General features: G+C 38.2%; 1 protein-coding gene across 2 annotated transcripts in view; it reads left to right on the top strand.

Annotated features, from left to right (window-relative positions):
- The window catches only part of Depdc1b (DEP domain containing 1B), a 133,852-nt gene that overhangs the window by 91,049 nt on the left and 19,296 nt on the right, over nt 1–23,507 (top strand). For both annotated transcript variants that reach the window (XM_058583133.1, XM_046456308.2), the window contains one exon: nt 1,508–1,648. In XM_058583133.1, the coding sequence (XP_058439116.1) occupies nt 1,508–1,648 (141 nt within the window). The remainder of the gene's footprint in view (nt 1–1,507; nt 1,649–23,507) is intronic.

Genomic DNA, 23,507 nt, shown 5'->3' with positions numbered 1-23,507 from the left:
GTCTCACTTGCTGAGATATAAAACTAATTATTTCAGTTGGCTAAGCTTGGGCTGTATCCGTAGGAAGCAACAAAAATGATGGCTAGCCAGGAGTGGTGGTGCACACCTGTTATCCTAGTGGCTAGAAAGGCTGAGGCAGGAGGATTTCGAGTTTAAACCCAGCCTCAGCAATGGTGAGGTGCAAAGCAACTCAGGAGACACTGTATCCAAATAAAATACAAAATAGGGCTGGGGACATGGCTCAGTGATCAAGTGCCCCTGGGTACAATCCCCAGTACACCCTGCCCCCCGCCAAAAAAAAAAAAAGAAGTGGTGGCTACATTTGCTGCTGATTTTACATAATCCCACATGTATAGATATTTCATTATTTTAGCTAATAAATTATTTTATAAGAAGAAAACAGGTGTTCTGGGGCTGGGGATGTGGCTCAAGCGGTAACGCGCTCCCTGGCATGCGCGGGGCACTGGGTTCGATCCTCAGCACCACATAAAAATAAAGATGTTGTGTCCACCGAAAACTAAAAAATAAACAAATATTAAAAAATTTTCTCTCTCTCTCTCTCTCTCTCTCTCCCTCCCTCTCTCTCCCTCCTTCTCTCTCTCTCTCTTAAAAAAAAAAAGAAAGAAGAGAACAGAATGTTGAAAGGTTAGAAGTTAAAGACCAGGAAAAGACATTTCATGATGTTCCATTGGATTGAAATGTGAAGGCCCAGAATGCTTTGCACCCGTTTCTAGCTTGCTCTTCCTTCCTTACTTCAGTGATTCTGTAGAAAGAATTTCCTTTCAATTTATCTTGTCTGCTTCCTTCATACCCCAGGGATAGAGCTCTATTTGGGTGTGGTTGTTTAGTCTTTTGCAGGTGTAGACGTGGCCAGTGGAGGTAAGTCATCTTTTGATGGTTGGCCTGGAATCAACTAGAGAGTTTATAATCAGAATGAATTAATAAGCAAAATGTAAAATCTCTTTTTTAAAAAGAATTTGAATTTTCATTAGTCTGTAATAGTTTAATTAGAGGCAGAAATTGATTATTTTATTCAGCTCTATGACTGTAGGGTTTTATAATATACCAGTGATGAAATAATGAAAAGCTGTGAAAATCACTTTATAACTTGTCTATTGCATATGTCAGCTAATTGTTATATAGGTTAATTTATCAAGAATAAGAAAATTTTGAATATTTCAAAGAAAATTATCATTGTTTACATTTAATAAGTGTGCCTCTTAGAAGAATATAAAGAGTAGATTTCTTTTAAAATGAAAGTAGGTCAGTGCTTTGCCTCATTGTTTTATAAGAGATTTCAACTTAGACAGAAAACATATTTGTGTAAGTGAAATGTGTATCAATGTACATAATGTCAATTTTCCACTATCTTTTTCTGTTCTGTAAGTCTTGAATATCTGAATTTCTATATATCTTGAATATCTTTACCTAACACACTTATGTACAGATTATAATCTTTAAAGGTAATTGATCCATTAATGTTTCTTTTTCTATTTTTTTAAAATAGGGCCCAACTGTTCAGATTTGAAGCAGCCTATGTACTTGGGATTTGAAAAAGATGTATTTAAAACTATAGCAGATTATTATGGTCACTTGAAAGAGCCACTGCTTACATTTCATCTTTTTGATGCTTTTGTGAGTGTATTAGGTAAGTTGGAATATAACAAACATATACCTGCATTATTGATATTGACTTATTTTTTACTACCTTGAGAAGTTTATTAGCCACAACTCATGACATTTTTAAAATAAAAATGGATAAAGAGCTTGACATGGCTGGATTGATTACAGTTGTATGAAGGAGTAAAACAAACAGTCATGCTGTATGTATTATGAAACTTAAACCAAGGACCAGTAGTTTTTAGTTCTTAAGAAAGAATAGTATGTTGTATGTCATTTTTATACAAAAGAGCATAACTTTATTGGAGAGAAGAATATAAATTTACTGTTCATGACTCAGTCTCTTATTCTGGGTATGACTTCATGAATGATCAAATGTGAGAGGTATATTTTCATTTAAAAATCTAATTTGTGTTAATAGAAGAAACAGGTTTTTGTAAAACTATTTGTTGTTTAAGACAGTATTTTAAAATAAATACAATAACTATCATTGTCTAAAACTTGTTGGTGTTCCTCCTACAGCTATGGGCTTTAGAATTTTCACTGAACGAAATGTGATAGATAGGAAAAAATCAATATCATCACTATAGGTATTCTGATATTGTTTCTTTCTTCTTGGAAATCAGATATTCCTGTTGCTTGTTGTGATTGTTCAATGAAAATATATATATATTTCTCATTAGAAGGTTTGCTTTGAATAGGAATGATTGTGTGGGTATCATCCTGTCTATGTAGGTTTATGGGAATTAGCATGCTCTTGGTTTTGAACATCCTGGGGTTGAACAGTCTTCCCCTTTCCCTTGCTTTCCCTTCCCTCATTTCCTATGGCATTTCTTTTCTTTTTCTTTTCTATCTTTTTACAAAGCATGGATGTTGCTGTAATATCCTAACAAAATATCAGCAATATGTGTATACCTTATCTGTTCTCTTAGCACAGTACTTTATTTTTTTATTGGTTCTTTTTTTTTAAATAAATGACAATGGAATGCATTTTTTAAAAAATAAATGACAGTGGAATGTAATAAGAATGTACAATTCTTGGGGCTGGGGTTGTGGCTCAGTGGCAGGGCGCCCGCCTAGCATACACGAGGCACTGGGTTTGATCCTCAGCACCACATAAATGTAAAATAAAGATATTGTGTCCATCTAAAACTTAAGAATAAATATTAAAAAAGAATGTACAATTCTTATTACACATATACAGCACAATTTTTCAGATTTTTTATTGGTTCTTTCTAGTTATAGGTAACATTAGGATTCATTTTAACATAATTATAAAAGCACTAGAATATCATTTGTTCTAATTCAGCCTCCAGTACTTCCTCTTTCCCTCCTTCTTTTCTCTTTCCACTATTCTACTGATCTTTCTGCTATTTACTTATAGTTTTTTGTTTTTTTAAATCAGTGTCTTTGAATGTACATGATTGTGAGATTCACTGTGGTATATTCATATGTGTACATAGGAAAGTTAGGTCGGAGTCAGATTCATTCTGCTATTCTTTACTATCCCATCTCTCCTACCTCCCCTTCAATCCTTTTCTCTATTCTACTGATACTTCGTCCTTTGTGCCCCCCCCCCCCATTTCGGATTAGCTTCTGCATATCAGAAAACATTCAACATTTGACTTTTTGGGACTGGCTTATTTCACTCAACATGAAAATCTCCAGTTCCACCCATTAACTGGCAAATGCCATAATATCATTCTTCTTTATGGCTGAGTAAAACTCCATTGAGTGTGTGTGTGTGTGTGTGTGTGTGTATTTTATTTACTTTACCCATTCATCTGTTGAAGGGCACGTATTGTTGGCTATTGTGAATTATGCTGGCATAAACATTGATGGGGCAGTGTAACTGCGGTATGCTCATTTTAAATCTTTTGCATATATACTGAGGAGTGGGATAGCTGGGTTATATGGTGGTTCCATTCCTAGTTTTGAGGAATCTCCATAGTGCTTTCCAGAGTGATTGCACTAATTTGCTGTTCCATCGATAACGTGAGTATACCTTTTCCCCCTACATCCTAGCCAACATTTATTGTTACTTGTCTTCTCGATAATTGCCATTCTGACTGGAGTGAGATGAAATCTCAGTGTAGTTTTAATTTGTACTTATCTAATTGCTAGAGATGTTAACGTTTTTCATATATTTATTAACCATTTCCATTTCTTATTTTGAGAAGTGTTTGTTTAGTTTTTTTGTCCATTTATTTATTTTTTTAAATGTTTTTTGAGTTTTTTGCATTCTAGATACTAGTACTCTATCTGAGGAGCAGGTGGCAAAGATTTGCTCCCAAAATGTATGGTTTCTTGTCACACTCTTGTTTCCTTTGCTGTGAAGAAGCTTTTTGATTTGATGCCATTCTACTTATTAATTTTAAATTTTATTTCTTGTGCTTTAGGAGTCATTAAGGAAGTAAGTTCCTGAGCCAACATGATGGAGTGCTGGGCCTACATTTTCTTTTAGTAGGTGCAGGGTTTCTAGTCTAATTCTTAGGTCTTTGATCCACTTTGAATTGGGTTTTGTGCAGGGTGAAAGACAGGGGTTAAATTTTATTCTTCTATATATGGATTTCCAGTTTTTCTAACAGCATTTGTTCAAAAGGCTATCTTTTCTCCAGTGCATTTTGTCACCTTGTCTAGTATCATATAACCGTATGTGGATTTGTCTCTTTGTCTTCTGTTCTAGTCCATGGGTCTTCATGTCATTTTGGTACCAGTACCAGGCTGTTTTTGTTACTGTAGCTCTGTAGTATAATTTGAAATCTAGTATTGGGATGCCTCCTGCTTTGTTTTTCACGCTAAGGATTGCTTTTGCTATTCTGGGCATCTTATTTTTCCAAACGAATTTCCTAACTGCTTTTTCTAGTTCTGTGAAGAATATCGTTTGAATTTTGATGGGAATTGCATTGAATCTGTATAGTGCTTTTGGTAGTATAGCCATTTTGACAATATTAATTCTGCCTATCTAAGAACATGGAAGATCTTTTCATCTTCTAAGGTCTTCTTCAACTTCTTTCTTTAGTGTTCTACAGTTTTCATTGTAGAAGTTTTCCATCTCTTTTATTAGATTGATTCCCAAGTATTTTATTTATTTATTTTTTTAGGGCTATTGTGAATGGGATAGTTTTCCTACTTTCTTTTTCAGCAGATTCATCATGATTATTTTATGAGTGTTGATCTTGTATCCTGTTACTTTGTTGAATTCATTTATGGTTTCTAGAAGTCTTCTGGTAGAGTTTTCTGGGTCTTCTAAATATAGTATTATGTCATCAGCAAACAGATCATTTAAGCTCTTTTCCTCTTTGTATCCCTTTAATTTCCTTCTCTTACCCGATTATTGTACTTAGAATTTCAAAGACAGTGTTGAATAGAGTGGTAAAAGCGGTCATCCTTGTCTTTTCACAGGAAATGCTTTCTGTTTTTCTCCATTCAGTATCATGTTAGCCTTGGGTTATCACATATATCCTTTAAATATTGAGGTAAGTTGCTTTTATCCCTAGTTTTTCTAGTGTTTTAAACAAGAATGAGAGCTGTACTTTATCAAGTGCTTTTTCTGCATCTGATGAGATAATCATGTGATTCCCATCCTTAAGTCTATTTACTGGTGAATCATATTTATTGATTTATATGTGTTGAAGCCATCTTGCATCCCTGGGATGAAATCCCCTCGATCATGATGCACTATCTTTTTAATGTGTTGTGTATGCAGCTTGCCAATATTTTAGTAAGAATTTTTGCATCTATTCTCATTAGAGAATATGAGAATATTCTCTCCTTTTCAATTTCATGAAATAATTTGAGGAGAATTGGTATTAGTTCTTCTTTAAAAGTCTGGTAGAACCCAGCTGAGAATCCATCCAGTCCTTGACTTTTCTTTGTTGGAAGACTTTTGATAGCTGCTTCAAATTCATTGTTTGATTTTTGATCTGTTTAAGTTTTCTATATCCTCATGGTTCAGTTTGGGTAGGTCATATGTCCCTAGGAATTTGTATCTTCAAGATTTTCTAGCTTATTGGAATACAAACATTGAAAATAGTTTCCTATGACCCTCTGGATTTCAGTACTGTCTGTGGTGATATTTCCCTTTTCATCTCAAATTTTGTTAATTTGAGTTTTTTCCCTTTTTCTTTTGGTTAGTTCTGCTAAGGTTTTATCAATCTTGTTTATCCTTTCAAAAAACCAAAACCATCTCTTTGTTTTGTTAGTCTTTTGTATTTGTTTCTCAATTTCATTGATTTTAGTAGTTCTGATTTAAATTATTTCCTGTCCTTTTTTTTTTTTACTGATTTGGGTGTTGGTTTGTCCTTCTTTTCTAGGGCCTTGATATGTAATGATGTAATGTTAGATTATTTATTTGGTATTTTTATATTTGTTTAATATATGAACTCAGTGCAATGAACTTTCCTCTCACAACTGCCTTCATACTGTCTGTTATGATTTGGATAGGGTGTCCCCCAAAAGCTTATGTGTGAGACAATGCAAGAAAGTTTGGAGAAGAAATGATTGGTCACAGCCTTAACGTAATCAGTAAATTATTTCCTGATGGGAATAACTGAGTGGTAACTGGAGACAGGTGGGGTGTGACTATGGGGTAAATATTTTGTATCTGAAAATGGAGAGTCTCTCCCCCCCCCCTCTTATGCTAACTGATCATCATGTGAGCTGCTTCCATCTACCAAATTCTGCCATATGAAGTCTGCCTTACCTCGAGCCCCGAGAAATGAAGCTGACTGTCCATTGATTGAGATCTCTGAATCTCTGAGCTCCTAAATAAACATTTCCTCCTTTACATTTGTTCTAGTCAGGTCCCTTAGTCACAGTGGCAAAATAGCTGACTAAAACACTGTCCCAGAGATTTTGATATGTTGTATCACTATTCTAATTTACATCTAAGAATTATTTTATTTCTCCTCTGATTTCTTCTGCTGTCCATCATCATTCATAAGTGTTGTATTTAATCTCCAGGTGTTAGAGTGATTTCTGTTTTTTTATCTTATCATTGATTTATAATTTCATTCCATTATGATCTGATAAAATACAAGGTGTTATCTCTAATTTTTTTGTATTTGCTAAGATTTGCTTTGTGACCTAAAATATGGTCTATTTTAGAAAATGTTCCATGTACTGCTGAGAAGAAAGTGAATTCAGTTGTTGATGAATGAAATATTTTATAGATATCTTTTAGGTTCATATTACTAATTGTATGTTTTAGTTCTGTAGAATATTTGCATAGTTTATGTTGAATGATCTATCAGTGGTGAAAGATGTATATTAATGTCACCTAGTAGTGTTGTATTGTAGTCTATTTGATTCTTTTTTTTTATTTTAAGTTCTTTTAATTCTCAGGGATTTCAGTCATGAATTTTTTTTTAACCTTTGTTTCGGCTTATTTATTTTTATGTGGTGCCAAGGATCAAACCCAAGGTCTCGCATGTGCAAGGTGAGTGCTCTACCACTGAGCCACAACCCCAGGCTTTGATTCTTAATATTAAGAAGGATTTGTTTGATGTCATTTAGGGCATAAATATTTATCATAATTATAGCTTGTTGTATGAAATACAACAAGCAGTATGAAATGATCTTTGTCTCTTCTAATTAATCTTTATTTGAAGTCCACTTTATCTAATATGAGAATTGCTACCTCTGCTTGTTTATGAGTTCTAAGTGAATGGTATGTTTTTTCCCATCATTTCACCTTCAGTCTGTGAGTCTCTTACAGACAGCATATTGTTGAGTTTTGTTTTTAATATAATCTCACAACTTTTGTCTTTTGACTTGAAGAATTTAGACTGTTTACATTCAGTATTGAATATCAAGATGGTTTTTATTTTCTTCTGTTTGATTTATTTCTAATGTTTAAATCTGATTTGATTCTCCTTTAACCGACTATTCTTCTAGTGTAATTCCTCCCTATGCTGGTTTTCATTTTTTATTTTTCATTTTTTCTCCTGAAATATTTTATTGAGTATATTTGTAGTACAAGCTTTCTGTTATGAATTCTTTTAGCTTCTGTTTATCATGGAAGGTTTTTGTTTCACCTTTAATTCTGTAGATTATTTTTGCTGGTTGTAGTATTCTTGGTTGGCTTTCAGTTTCTTTCAGAGCTTGGTATATATTATTGCAAGCCCCATGGCTTTAGGTTCTGAGTTGAGGAATTAACCGAAATCTGGATTGGTTTAACTCTATGTGTGACCATCTTATTTTCTCTTGTTACTTTTAAAATTCTATCCTTATCTGTATGTTAGGTATTTTCATTGTAATGTGTCTTATATTGTGATTTTGTATATTTGGAGATCTATATGCCTCTTGTAGTTGAATTTTCATCTCATTCTTAAGTTTTGGAAAATTTCTGATATTATTTAATTTAAAAGATTGTGCATCCCTTTAGTTTATAATTTCAGTGCCTTCATCTATCCCAATGATTCTTAAATTTGTTCTCTTAATGTTATCCCAGGTTTCTTAAATATTCTGTTTGAAAGAACAATCAAGGCTTGCCGTCGGAGAAAATGCCCATTTATTGAGAAACAGGTCTGCATATTTCTAGAGCCGGGGGTGGTTTGACAGGCATGGGGTGCTTTTTGATTGGTGGGCAACGATCAGGTGAGCCAGCAGGGCTAGTCTGATTGGTGGGTTAGGATCATGTGAGCCATCAGGGCTAGTCTGATTTGTGGGTAAGGATCATGTGAGCCAGCAGGGCTCACCATTGGACAGCAGGATCATGTGAGCCAGCAGGGCTCACCATTGGACAGCTCTTCTTGGGGGATAGGGAAGTTAGTCTTTGGAGCCGGGGCGACTCCCAACACTGTTCATGGCCTCTTACCATCTTTTTTTTTATGGTCAACTTTATTTTCAAGATACTATAATTTGTTTTCAAGGCTTGATATCTTGAAAGTGGTGTAATCTATTGGTGATGGTTTCCATTTAATTTTAATTTTTTAAACTCTAAAAAAATTGTTCAAATTAGTTATATATGACAGTAGAATGCATTTTGATACATCAAACATAAATGGAGTATAACTTCTCATTCTTATGATCATACATGATGCAGAATTACACTGTCATGTCCTAATTGGTTTCCCCCTATACATAATCTGATATTTTTTTCTTGCATCCTTTAAAATTCTATCCTTATTGTCTATGTTAGGAATTTTCATTATAATATGCCTTGGTGTGGTTCTGTTGTAATTTTGTATATTTGGGGTCTTATATGCCTCTTGTATTTGATTTTACATTTCATTCTTTAGTTTTGGAAATTTTCTGATATTATTTCATTGAAAAGATTGTGCATTCCTTCAGTTTGTATCTCCACACTTTTACCTATCCTGATAAATCTTAAATTTGTTGTTTTCTGATCATCCCATAATTCTTGGAAGTTCTGTTCATGGTTTCTTAACATCTTCTCTCTGTGGTCAACTCTATTTTCAAGACTACATATTTTGTGTTCATTGCCTGAGATTCTGTTTTCCAAGTGGTCTAGTCTGTTGGTGATGCTTTCCATTGCATTTTCAATTTGATTTATTGCTTTGTTTATTTTGAGGATTTATGCTTGATTTCTTTTTAGAGTCTCTATCTTTTTATGGAAGTGAACTTTCATCTCCTGTATTTTATCTCTTATTTTACTCTTTACATTGTCCTTTATGTCACAGATCATTTTATGTACTTGAACTCCTTTTCTGACATTTCTTCTACTGTGGTGTCAGTGGAGCACCTTGGTTTGTTTGGGGTGATTTTTTTCCCTTGTTTTTTTTTTTTTTTTCCATGTTGTTTATGTGTCTACCCATCCAGCAGTATGCATCTGAGGGAGTAGACTTACAGTGTTCCTGAAGGTTTCCAATACCTTGCCTTTAAGGGGGAGACAAATAATAACAATACCCAATGCAGACAATATGCAGCCTTAAACCAAGTAGCTCCTGTTAAGATGTCCATAGTTTTGTCTCATTAAACAGAAATGACATGTTTAATTATTGTCTACAATATAAATAGTAAGTTTGCAAAATGGTTTATAATTTCAAATCATGGACAAAGAGAGAACAGAAATAGTGTAGGATATGATGTTTATGAGGAAAGAGGAGAGAAGATAGAAGTAAAAAATTATAGGAAGAGTGAAAGAGTAATTAATAGAGGTTGGCTCTTAGTAGGAAAAAAGAGAGAAAGGAAATCCAGGGAAACAGAGAAGTGAGAGGAAAACATAAAGTGAAAATTAAGAAAAAAAAATTAAAAATAGAAAGAAAAAAGTAAAAATAAAAGAACATACAACAAAACTGTAATATACTATTCAGATATCCCTGTCCTCAATAAACTGATACATGAAAATCACTTGGTTTCAAAAATGGTAGAGATGTGAGAGAGAAAAGAAAAAAAAAAAAGGATCTCAATGAAAAATTGAACAATTCTTTTCATTGGAGTTTTAAAGTTTCTATTTCCCTTCTTATCAGTTAGGTGGGGTTGTCTGGAGTTTGATGCTAGCTCAACCCTCAGGGGGTTGCGGGGGAGAGGGTTAGTGCTAAAGGTGGAGCTCCGGGAGGCAGGGTGTAGGTGTAGGTGTACCCCTGTCTCTTCTCTGGGTGCCAGTTGGTCTGGAGATTTTAATTCAGTGCACTGCAGAGGTCCAACAGTTTCTGGTCTGAGTTAGAAGACTACACCCCAGGAATCTCCTCTGGCTTCCACTTGTGTGGTGTAGAAGCCTGTTCTTAGCCCACTACTTTGCCTGCAGACCCCATGATTTGTGATCTCTGATTCAGTCTCCAAGCTTGATCTTTCCTGGCCCCTCCCTTTCAAATTCCCAGTGAGGTCCTTCTTTCCAGCCAGTCAGGCAAGAAGCTGGTTTGGAGCCTGCAGGGGGAAGCCAGGTGGATTTCCCTGATCAGTATTCCCCTGTGTAAACCTCTCTCCATGTCTGATTGTCTCCTGATCACTTAGGCACATAGTCATGCAGCATGGGTATGCTGGGCTCGTTTTTGGGGGGCCAGACTGGATCTGCCAGTAATTGGCTCCCTGCAATGTGACTGCAAAATGGTTCTTTCCGCTGCCCTCCATTTTTTATAGGGGCTATTCCTGACAGATTCTGGAAAAGAAATGCCTTATCTTTTTTTGTTTGAATTTGTTTTGATCAAATTCTTGCAACCTATGTGTACAAGGAACAAAAACTCCATTTAACCTGGTTTGGTATTTATTTAGAGAGATGGCAGCTTCCCCCCAATACATGGATACTATGTAGCACAGCTCACTGTTTTTTCAAGCAGTGTCTCTGATCTCTAAGCTCTAAGCTCTCCGTACCTATCCTGACATGCCTCAGCTGTATTCTGCCATCTTGCCACCTCTCCTTTCCATTGAATTTTTAATTTGGTTTAATGAGTTTTTCATTTCCAGGATTTTTCTTTGGTTCTTTTTCAGAATCTCTCTCTTTATTGAAGTAATCTTTCACTTCTTGTATTTTCTTTCTAATTTCACTCCTTACATCTTCTTTTAGCTCATAGAACATTTTAACTATGAACTTTCTAACTTTTTTCTCTGACATTTCCTCCAGTGTGGTGTTGATGGAGTCAGTTGTTGAAGCATTATGGGCTGTTTGGAGTGGTTTGTTCTCTTGTTTTTTCATATTGTTTGTATGTGTACCTATGTACTGGGATAGTTCTCACTTCTTTTAATTCAGGGATTACTTCTCTTAAGAGCCCTGGGTTGGGTAAATATCCTGACACTGATGTTAGACCAGGACGCAAGAAAAGACCACTGACTCCAATTAAAATCAAATTAAAGCAAGCTTATTATTTCGACTGGCCGGGCTGCCTCTCCCTCCCAAAATGGCGGGAACAAGACAGCACCCCAGCTTTCCTGCAGCCCAGCTTTATAGCCCAGAAAGTTACACAAAGGGGAGTTACAGATAACAGAACTCTGACAAGCAGTTTACATTTTTTGCTGGCCCCAACATCAGAATTTATGAGGACCATTAGAGCCTCAGAGAGGGTCGTTGTCTGGCCAGGGAAGGCCAATATTTATGAGGTGTCACTAAGTTTCAGAGAGGGCTGCTATCTGGTCAGAGAGCCAGGCATGGGTGAGTTCAAGGCATGGGCAGGCATTCCAAGCAGGTTCAGAATTTGCAGTAATTTATAGTAAAGCCGAAATTATCTTTTCATGGCTTTGTGGCAAGATGGCTCCCAATTTTAAGAAAAGATCAGGTTGGGTCTATCAACTGATATTTTAGGTCAGTGTGTGACCTCTGATTATCCCAATATCAGCACCACTTTAAGAGATGCCGTTGAACCCTCTTTACTATCAGCACTTCAGAGCTAAGCCTCATTCAATTTAACCTCATAAGAAACAAAAAGGTATTGCTATTATTTACCATGGTTCCTCAAATCCAGGTATAAACTTGTAATAAAGATGCGAAATAGGTCAAAAATTAGTTTTTAAATTTAGTAAACTTACTATGAGTTTAAATGAGTGCTAAAAAAGTGGGGAGGAAGAGAGATTGGGCAAAAAGGAGGGGAAAAAAGGAAGGAAGGAAGGGAGGGAGGGAGGGAGGGAGGGAGGGAGGGGAAGGGATAATTCACAAAAGGTATAGTGCGATGAAAGCCTTTTAAAAACATTATTATGTAAAGAAAGAAGAGATCCTTCTCCATTACAGAAGACCATAACTTGTTTATATGACTAACAAAATTATCTAAGATAGCACACTTTTAGAGTCTGTAGGAAAAGGTAAATATCTAATAATTAAGGTTAAATTCCAGTAGGATTGATTTATCCCTTAAACCCTTGGACTTTGGTTGGAGTAGGATGTCATTAGGTACAGACTTTTAAAGTAAGTAATACCTTTTTTTTTTTTTTTTTTTTTTTTTTTTAATTTTTTATTGTGGGTTGTTCAAAACATTACAAATTTCTTGACATATCATATTCCACACTTTGATTCTAGTGGGTTATGAACTCCCACCTTCACCCCATACACAGATTGCAGATTCACATCAGTTACACATCCATTGATTTACAAATTGCCATACTAGTGTCTGTTGTGCTCCGCTGCCTTTCCCATCATCCACCCTCCCCCCTCCCCACCTCTCCCCTCCCCTCCCCTCCTCTCTCTCTACCCCCTCCACTGTATAACCCTGAGGGTCTCCTTCCATTACCGTGCAATTTACCTTCTCTCTCCCTTTCCCTCCCACCTCTCATCCCTGTTAAATGTTAATCTTCTTCTCCTGTTCTTCGTCCCTACTCTGTTCTTAGTTACTTTCCTTATATCAAAGAAGACATTTGGCATTTGTTTTTTAGGGATTGGCTAGCTTCACTTAGCATAATCTGCTCTAATGCCATCCATTTCCCTGTAAATTCTATGATTTTGTCATTTTTTAATGCAGAGTAATACTCCATTGTGTATAAATGCCACATTTTTTTTATCCATTCGTCTATTGAAGGGCATCTAGGTTGGTTCCACAGTCTTGCTATTGTGAACTGTGCTGCTATGAACATCGATGTAGCAGTGTCCCTGTAGCATGCTCTTTTTAGGTCTTTAGGGAATAGACCAAGAAGGGGAATAGCTGGGTCAAATGGTGGCTCCATTCCCAGCTTTCCAAGAACTCTCCATACTGCTTTCCAAATTGGCTGCACCAATCTGCAGTCCCACCAGCAATGTACAAGTGTACCCTTTTCCCCACATCCTCGCCAGCACTTGTTGTTGTTTGACTTCCTAATGGCTGCCAATCTTACTGGAGTGAGATGGTATCTTAGGGTGGTTTTGATTTGCATTTCTCTGACAGCTAGAGATGTTGAGCATTTTTTCATGTACTTGTTGATTGACTGTATGTCCTCCTCTGTGAAGTGTCTGTTCAGGTCCTTGGCCCATTTGTTGATTGGGTTGTTTGTTCTCTTATTGTCTAATTTTTTGAGTTCTTTGTATACTCTGGATATTAGGGCTCTATCTGAAGTGTGAGGAGTAAAGATTTGTTCCCAGGATGTAGGCTCCCTATTTACCTCTCTTATTGTTTCTTTTGCTGAGAAAAAACTTCTTAGTTTGAGTAAGTCCCATTTGTTGATTCTAGTTATTAACTTTTGTGCTATGGGTGTCCTATTGAGGAATTTGGAGCCCGACCCCACTGACTGTAGATCGTAGCCAACTTTTTCTTCTATCAGACGGCGCGTCTCTGATTTGATATCAAGTTCCTTGATCCATTTTGAATTCACTTTTGTGCATGGCGAGAGAAAGGGATTCAGTTTCATTTTGTTGCATATGGATTTCCAGTTTTCCCAGCACCATTTGTTGAAGATGCTATCCTTCCTCCATTGCATGCTTTTAGCCCCTTTATCAAATATAAGATAGTTGTAGTTTTGTGGATTGGTTTCTGTGTCCTCTATTCTGTACCATTGGTCCACACGCCTGTTTTGGTACCAGTACCATGCTGTTTTTGTTACTATTGCTCTGTAGTATAGTTTGAAGTCTGGTATCGCTATACCGCCTGATTCACACTTCTTGCTTAGCATTGTTTTTGCTATTCTGGGTCTTTTATTTTTCCATATGAATTTCATGATTGCTTTCTCTATTTCTACAAGAAATGCCATTGGGATTTTGATTGGCATTGCATTAAACCTATAGAGAACTTTTGGTAATATCGCCATTTTGATGATGTTAGTTCTGCCTATCCATGAACAGGGTATATTTTTCCATCTTCTAAGATCTTCTTCTATTTCTCTCTTTAGGGTTCTGTAGTTTTCATTGTATAAGTCTTTCACCTCTTTTGTTAGGTTGATTCCCAAGTATTTTATTTTTTTTGAAGATATTTTGAATGGAGTGGTTGTCCTCATTTCCATTTCAGAGGATTTGTCGCTGATATACAGGAATGCCTTTGATTTATGCGTGTTGATTTTAAATCCTGCCACTTTGCTGAATTCATTTATTAGCTCTAATAGTTTCTTTGTAGAGCCTTTTGGGTCTGCTAGATATAGAATCATATCATCTGCAAATAGTGATAATTTAATTTCTTCTTTTCCTATTTTTATGCCTTTAATTTCTTTCGTCTGTCTAATTGCTCTGGCCAGTGTTTCGAGAACTATGTTGAAGAGAAGTGGAGAGAGAGGGCATCCCTGTCTTGTTCCAGATTTTAGAGGGAATGCCTTCAGTTTTTCTCCATTCAGAATAATGCTAGCCTGAGGCTTAGCATAGATTGCTTTTACAATATTGAGGTATGTTCCTGTTATCCCTAGTTTTTCTAGAGTTTTGAACATAAAGGGATGCTGTACTTTGTCAAATGCTTTTTCCGCATCTATCGAGATGATCATATGGTTCTTATTTTTAAGTCTATTGATGTGGTGAATAACATTTATTGATTTCCGTATATTGAACCAGCCTTGCATCCCAGGGATGAATCCTACTTGATCATGGTGTACAATTTTTTTTATATGTTTTTGTATCCGATTCGCCAGAATTTTATTGAGGATTTTTGCATCTAGGTTCATTAGAGATATTGGTCTGTAGTTTTCTTTCTTTGAAGTGTCTTTGTCTGGTTTAGGTATCAGGGTGATGTTGGCCTCATAGAATGAATTTGGAAGTTCTCCCTCCTTTTCTATTTCCTGAAGTAGCTTGAAAAGTATTGGTATTAGTTCTTCTTTAAAGGTTTTGTAAAATTCTGCTGTATACCTATCGGGACCTGGGCTTTTCTTAGTTGGTAGTCTTTTGATGGTTTCTTCTATCTCCTCAATTGATATTGGTCTGTTTAGGTTTTCTATATCCTCCTGACTCAATCTGGGCAGATCATATGACTTAAGAAATTTATCGATGCCTTCACTATCTTCTAATTTATTGGAGTATAAGGATTCAAAATAGTTTTTGATTATCTTCTGTATTTCTGAAGTGTCTGTTGTGATATTGCCTTTTTCATCCCGTATGCTAGTAATTTGAGTTCTCTCTCTTCTTCTCTTCACTAGCATCGCTAAGGGTCTGTCGATTTTGTTTATTTTTTCAAAGAACCAACTTTTAGTTTTGTCAATTTTTTCAATTGTTTCTTTTGTTTCGATTTCATTAATTTCAGCTCTGATTTTAATTATTTCTTGCCTTCTACTTCTTTTGCTGTTGTTTTGCTCTTCTTTTTCAAGGATTTTGAGATGAAGTATGAGATCATTTATTTGTTGGTTTTTTCTTTTTTTAAGGAATGAACTCCAAGCAATGAATTTTCCTCTTAGAACTGCTTTCAATGTGTCCCATAGATTCCGATATGTTGTGTCTGTGTTTTCATTTATCTCTAAGAATTTTTTAATTTCCTCCTTGATGTCTTCTATAACCCATTGATCATTCAGTAACCTATTGTTCATTCTCCAATTGATGTATGCTTTTTCCTTCCTTCTTTTATCGTTGATTTTCAGTTTCATTCCATTATGATCAGATAAGATGCATGGTAATATCTCTACTCCTTTATATTGTCTAAGAGTTGCCCTGTGACATAATATATGATCTATTTTTGAGAAGGATCCATGTGCTGCTGAGAAAAAAGTGTAACTGCTTGATGTTGGGTGGTATACTCTATATATGTCAATTAGGTCTAGGTTATTAATAGTGTTATTGAGTTCTATAGTTTCCTTATTCAACTTTTGTTTGGAAGATCTGTCCAGTGGCGAGAGAGGTGTGTTGAAGTCTCCCATGATTATGGTGTGGTGGTCTATTAGACTCTTGAACTTGAGAAGAGTTTGTTTGACGAACATAGCTGCACCATTGTTTGGGGCATAAATATTTATGATTGTTATGTCTTGTTGGTGTATGGTTCCCTTAAGCAGTATGTAGTGTCCCTCTTTATCTCTTTTGATTAACTTTGGCTTGAAATCTATTTTATTTGATATGAGTATGGACACGCCTGCTTGTTTCCGAAGTCCATATGAGTGATATGATTTTTCCCAACCTTTCACCTTCAGCCTATGTATGTCTTTTCCTATCAAATGCGTCTCCTGTAGGCAGCATATTGTTGGGTCTTGTTTTGTGATCCATTCTACTAGCCTGTGTCTCTTAATTGGTGAGTTTAAGCCATTAACATTTAGGGTTATTATTGAGATATGGGTTGTTCTTCCAGCCATATTTGTTTATTTCTGTTACTAAACATTGTTTGTTTTCCTCTTTGATTGTTTCCCCCCCCCCTTTACTGTCCTACCTCCCACTGTTGGTTTTCATTGTTATTTTCCATTTCCTCTTCCTGTAATACTTTGGCTAGGATGTTTTGAAGAGATGGTTTTCTAGCTGCGAATTCTTTAAACTTTTGTTTATCGTGGAAGGTTTTAATTTCATTCTCCATCCTGAAGCTTAATTTCGCTGGATACACAATTCTTGGTTGGAACCCATTATCTTTCAGTGTTTGAAATATGTTATTCCAGGATCTTCTAGCTTTCAGAGTCTGTGTTGAAAGATCAGCTGTTATCCTGATTGGCTTGCCCCTAAATGTAATCTGCTTCCTTTCTCTTGTAGCTTTTAAAATTCTCTCCTTATTCTGTATGTTGGGCATCTTCATTATAATGTGTCTAGGTGTGGATCTCTTATGATTTTGCACATTCGGCGTCCTGTAGGCTTCTAGGATTTGGGATTCTGTCTCATTCTTCAAGTCTGGGAAGTTTTCTTGTATTATTTCATTGAATAGACTGCTCATTCCTTTGGTTTGGAGCTCTGTACCTTCCTGTATCCCAATGACTCTTAAGTTTGGTCTCTTAATGTTATCCCATATTTCTTGGATGTTCTGCTCATGGTTTCTTAACAGTCTTGCTGAGCTGTCTATGTTCTTTTCCAGTTGAAATACTTTGTCTTCATTGTCTGATGTTCTATCTTCTAAGTGTTCTACTCTGTTGGTAGTATTCTCCATTGAGTTTTTAAGTTGGTTTATTGCTTCCTGCATTTCTAGGATTTCTGATTGCTTGTTTTTTATAACCTCTATCTCCCTGTATAGTTGATCCTTTGCTTCCTGGATTTGTTTGCGTAATTCGTTGTCGAAGTGATCTTTCATTGTCTGATTTTGCTGTTTAATGTCTTCCTTGATACTCCAGATCATCTGAAGCATGTATATCCTGAATTCTTTATCTGACATTCCATCTGCTGCAGCTGTTACCTCTTCTAAAGTTGCGTTGACCTGCATTGCTTGTGGTCCTTTCTTTCCTTGTCTTTTCATACTGCTTGCGTATCTTTCCTGCAGGTGCGGGCGGCGGCTCTGCTCTCTCCTTATTCCAATTGGGGTGTCGTGGCTACCACGCCGGCAGGTCACTGGGCCTGTTCTGGGAGCTGGTGGCGGCTCTGTTCTGCCCCTACTCCAATTGGGGTGACGTGTCTGTCGTACCAGCAGGCCACTGGGCCTGTCCTGCTGGTCGGTCGCAGATCTGCCCACCTTTCGGGCACGAGTGGAGGCTCTGCTTTGCCCCTACTCCAATTGGGGTGTCGTGACTACCCCGCCTGCAGGATGCTGGGTCTGTTCCTGGCAAGGGAGGCGACTCTGCTCTGTCACTACTCCAATTAGGGTGGTATTTGTACCCCGCCGGCAGGCTCCTGGGCCTGATCCGCAGGTCTGTTGTAGGTCTGCCTACCTTGAAGGCACGGGCGGCGGATCTGCCCTGCCCCTCCTACCACGCCTGCGGACCCCTGGGCCTGATCTGCAGGTTGATCACTGGTCTGCTCACCCTGCGGGCACGGGTGGCGGTTCCGCTCCACCCCCACTCCAATTGGGGTCACGTGACCACCACACCGGCAGGGCCTGATCCGGGCGTGGGATAAGGATCTGCTCTGCCCCTACTCGAGTTGGGGTGACGTGTGTACCACACTGGCAGGCCACTGGGCCTGACCCGCCAGGCTGTCACAGGTCTGTTTACCTTGCAAGCGCGAAGGGCGGCTCTGCCCTGCCCCTCCTACCACGCCCATGTACTACTGGGTCGTGGGTCTGCCCACCTGGCGGGTTTGGGTGGCGGCTCCGCTCCGCCCCCTCTCCAATTGGGGTCACGCGGTCACCACGCTGGCGAGCCGCTGGGCCTGCTCCGGGGGCTGGCGGCGGCCCGGCTCCTTCCCTCTGGCTCGAGGACAAATTGAGGAGACTCGGGTGACTGAGCCTCACCCCCCTTACCAGGAGACCAACTGCTTATGTCACCGCTGGTATTGATGAAGATCTCTCCTCCACCGCTTTCTGCTGACATCAGATCTCTGCCATGTTGGTATCCTATGCGAATGGCAGCATTTCGTTCCCCTTGCCAGGCAACCCAAGCAATGGGTGAGTCCTGACCTGCCCTCAGCAGGACCCGGACCGAGACACAGTTTCCGCGGGCTCCCAGCCCCGGTCCAGGGAAGTTCCGGGAGCCGGAACTCGGCCGCTCCGTGCTCGGTGTAAGCTCCTATAAGTGTAGGCTCCAAGAAGCAGCCCCCGCGGGCTCAGTTCCGGGAGCCGGAATTCGGCCGCTTAGTGTTTGGTGTATGCTCTGATAGTAGCAGGGTCCAAGAAGCAGCCTCCGCGGGCTCCGCAGCCCTGAGCCAGGGCGGTTCCGGGACGGTTCCGGGAGCCGGAACTCGGCCGCTCTGTGCTCGGTGTAAGCTCCTACAAGTGTAAGCTCCAAGAAGCAGTCCCCGCGGGCTCAGTTCCGGGAGCCGGAACTCGGCCTCTTGGTGTTTCGTGTTTGCTCTGATATTAGCAGGGTCCAAGAAGCAGCCTCCGCAGGCTCCGCAGCCCGGAGCCAGGGCGGTTCCGGGACGGCTCCGGGAGCCGGGACTCGGCCGCCCCGCGCTCCGTGTTCACTCCGATAAGATCAGATTTTAAGAAGCCCCCAGGCGCTGAACCCTAGCAATCTGTCTGCAAGCCGCAGGCGAATTGCAGCCTGAAATTACCTGTTCTATGGCTGAATGAGCTGCGGTCAGTCAAAAACAGGTGTGGTGACGTCAGTTTACCAACATGGTGGCTGCTGGCCTCCTCTGTGGTCTGACCGGTGTGGAGAACCGAGATGGACCGCTTCCTTCCCCGTCTCGAACCCAGAATTCAGCCCTGAGTGCGGTGCTTGCGCGTCTGGCAGAAACTGCAGCGCTGTAACCCTGCGTCTCTATCCCAGCGCGCCTTGCAGACTCTAGCCGCGGGGCGATTTGCTGAATAAGCAGTGTTACCCTCCGTGCGACAAACCTCTCGCGTTTGAGTCCCCGTAGCCGATCCTCATGCGATGGAAATCCTTCCTCCAGGTTCCGGCGCACCCCACTATTGCTGGAAATTCCCAACAAGATATCCTTCAGCCGTCCTGACTTGTCACACTCCCACACAGTGAAGCAGCACACGGGGGTAATGCACTCCCCTCGCCGCCATCTTCCCTCCTCCCCACCTTTTTTGTATAGGAGCTAAAAATTCCATATCATTTTTAATAAAAGTGATTTTCAGTTTAGTTAATGATCTTCTTTTGAGGTTTATTTCTTTGCTTCTAGCATAGTAGAGCTTGATGCCATAGCTGTGACCCTTAGTTAGTCATTATTGGTACATGAAACAGGACATCAAAAACCGCTTTTAAAACAAAAACCAACAAACAGGAAAACCCCCAAACACTTGCTGGCCGGTGGTGCACACCTGTAGTGCCAGGGACTCAGGAGGCTGAGGCAGAAGGATCGGATCTCATGTTCAAAGGCAACTCGGCAACTTAGTAAGATCCTCTCTCAAAATAAAAAATTCAGAAGGACTGGAGACTTAGCTCAGTGGTAAAGTGGTCTGGATTCAATCCCTAGTACCAAACTATAAACGAAAAAATCACCCTTGACATTTTTGGAGATGTAAGAGATACTCATTAGACAATTCAAAAAAATCATTTAATTGGTTCAGCTGTCTGACCTAACAACATGAGTGGCCATGACAACTGACCATTTCCAAAACTGCCGTTCCTTATAGTAAGAAGAGTGTGGCTGACACTTGAATGTGAATGAGTAGCACCCTTCACCCTCTGTTCCACACCCACCCTGCAGTCACGCTGTGTAGCTTTTGATAATCTGGCATATTGAGGATAAAAGAGCCACAGTAGGAGGTAAAGTGATATAGGAGCCAGGTAGGGTGTCTTAGAAATGAGTGGCCACACTGTTGGTCTGTTTATATGAATAAACTATAAATTCATCTGGTCTGACCTATATGTTTTCAATAGGAAATATAATTAAGTGCCAAACTTTAAGAAACAGCAAGTTCACATATGAACTCAGCTTTATGGCTAATTTTTAGAAAAAAACTAGAAGATCTGGCATCTCCGGGCTTGAATTTTTGTTGGCACAAACTGCTACAACTGTGCAAAGAATGCCTCCACAGAAGGAGCAAGTGTTTCAGGACATGAACTCCAGTTTGTCAGTCTCCAGTTTTCCCCATTGCTTCTAGGCCAGGTTCACTTAGCTCCTTGCTCTTATTTATTCCACTTGGTTGCTCCTGTAGGCAGCTGAGCTTGTGATCCCAGGGTTATTTGCTAGTGGATTGGAAGGTTATTGGAATATCTGCTATTCTCTTCCTCCTAAATGTTAAATCTAGAGATCTAGAAAATGCCATTCACATTCACTAAACTGATTATGCACTGGATCATCTCATTCAATAGATCAAGATCTCTTCCTCTGTTTTTTTAACCTAGAAATATACATAAAGTTAGATTTTCCATTCTTTGGTTCTTTTGTCAGTGACTTTTAGGAGACCTTCTAGAACTGTGTACTATCTTTACTTCTCTGTCTTTATATTCTTTTTGTTATAATGGGGGTCCTCATTTCATGTTTTTCTTAAGGGAAAACAATTCTTTTTTCTAGAGGGGGCCAGTTGGTGTGCTTGATCAGATAGTATACTCTTGCCTATGTTAGTCTAAAGTTCTTGCTGGTGGTGCTATCTGCTGTCAGGGCTGGGGGCTTGTGACCAGAGCTTTTGAAGATGCAGATGGGGCAAGGTAAGGATGTTGAATCACCCCTAAATATAATGATTAATGTTCTACCATGATTGTTGGAATAAAGTGTGGAGTTAGGTACTCCTAAAGGTGGAAATTTAGGGAAATGCCCTAAAGTTACTTACTGGGCTCTAACTAAATATGTAAACTATAACAGTAATCACTAAGATAATTAAGAAAACTTGGGAATAAAGTTTGAGACCTTTCCCACACTGTTTTGGCAAGATAAAGGATTAAATTTATATAAAAAATGCAAATGTAAAATATGGTTGATCTTTGTCTGATATTTTTATGGGTAAAGAACTTTCCTAGAATAAAAACAAAAGAAGTTATGAAAGTGCTGTAGCAGTGTGAGATTCTTTATTTAGGAAAAAATATCTCTTCAGCATAGGTGAATTTCTGTCTACTTTTAAACACTTCCCAAAGATGACTGTTTGCCTTTCTTTAAAAATCTCCAGAGAAATAGTCTCACTTGCTGTATCTTTCTTTAGGTAGGAAGTTCTTGCCAATTGATGTATAGTCTGAATCTTTTTCACCTAGTGTAAACCTTTTCTTTTTAATACTGTTCTCAGTAAAAGTGAAATTTGGACTTTTAAATTATTTTGGTTGCTCAAAACCTACAGTTAACCCTTCTTGAGTCTCTGGTTGAACAGACAGGTCTTTCTGGAAACTTCTGAACCTTCTCATAAGTTTTCCTTTTTTTTTTTTTTTTTTTTTTTTACTACTTTGAGTGCCCGATAGCTTGTTTTTGTACATGTTAGTGGAAAGATAAGCCTACTTGCAAAAATAAACTATTTATGTTCCTAGGTTTCAAAAATAGAAATCTGGTTAAATCACTGGGAATGGAAAAAAAAGAGAGAGAGAGAATAGGAGTAGATATTACCCAGAGCACTTAATTCTGAACCTGTCATATAGTCATTGTGGCCAACATGGGCTTCTTGACCTTTAGTAATGTCACACATTACACATTTCCATTATTTTTTAAATTTATTTATTTCAATCAGAAAAACTGTTGGGTTTCCTTGAGTGTTACTTATTAACCTGTCCCACTTAATGCTTAGTGAACTGATGAAGTGTTTTCCTGATAGAAAAAAATTTAAGGATGTATTTATCTAAGTTATTTGGCTGGATAATTTATTACATTTTCATTGTTTTATTATTATTTTATCAATAGAAATATCATCAAGCTCCTTAATTTGTTGACCTGGTTTTATCCATCAATGAATTACTCTGCCTCTTTGATCCCAGTTTTTTCCTTGTAAATGACAGTGATGTCTGTCATATTACAGATTTGAAAACATTAAAGTACAGAAAGAAAACACAAATGAGCACAGTATTAATGACCTGTAGGATAGTATCAAGCAGTCTAATATACATGTAATTAAAATCTCTGAAGGAGAAGGGGAATAGAATATATTTCCTCCTCTGTGGCTTCTTTAACATTTTATTATTAATTTCTATGAATTTGATTATGATGTATCTTGGTGTGGTTGTTTAAACTAAGATAGGTATAGCTAATAAAGCAGTCATGGAGATGAAATGCAGTATTTAAGAGTACTTGGGGATGCACAGACTCAAGATAACCCCTAATTTCCCTGTTTCCTGGTACCTATAATTCATACCCTTTGAGTAGAATTGGAACCTGTGTCTTGCTTCTAGCCAAGATCTCATGTTGAGAGTGATATACAATAAAAGCAATTTAATAATTATAAAATGATTGAAATGGTACTAAGTTCTCTGATGCCAATGGAATTAAATTAGGACTCCAGGTCCAGATGGCTTCACTGGTGAATTAGACCAAGCATTTAGGATGAAATAATGCCAATTATACAAAAAATCCTTTCAGAAAATAGATTAAGAAATAATCCCAAATCACTTCCTGAGGCCAGTATTATCCTGAGGACAAAACCAAACCAAGAAATTACAATGCAATATTGGATAAAACCCATTACAAAAATACATTACAAAGTTGCAAATTGAAAATAACAGTATATATAATGTGTAATATCATATCATAACCAAGTACC

Source organism: Marmota monax, unplaced genomic scaffold (genome assembly GCF_021218885.2).
Source record: "Marmota monax isolate L192 unplaced genomic scaffold, Marmota_monax_Labrador192_F-V1.1 WCK01_AAM20220418_F8-fsc00037, whole genome shotgun sequence".
Lineage (NCBI taxonomy): Eukaryota > Metazoa > Chordata > Mammalia > Rodentia > Sciuridae > Marmota > Marmota monax.
This window is presented reverse-complemented; position numbering and strand designations above follow the sequence as displayed.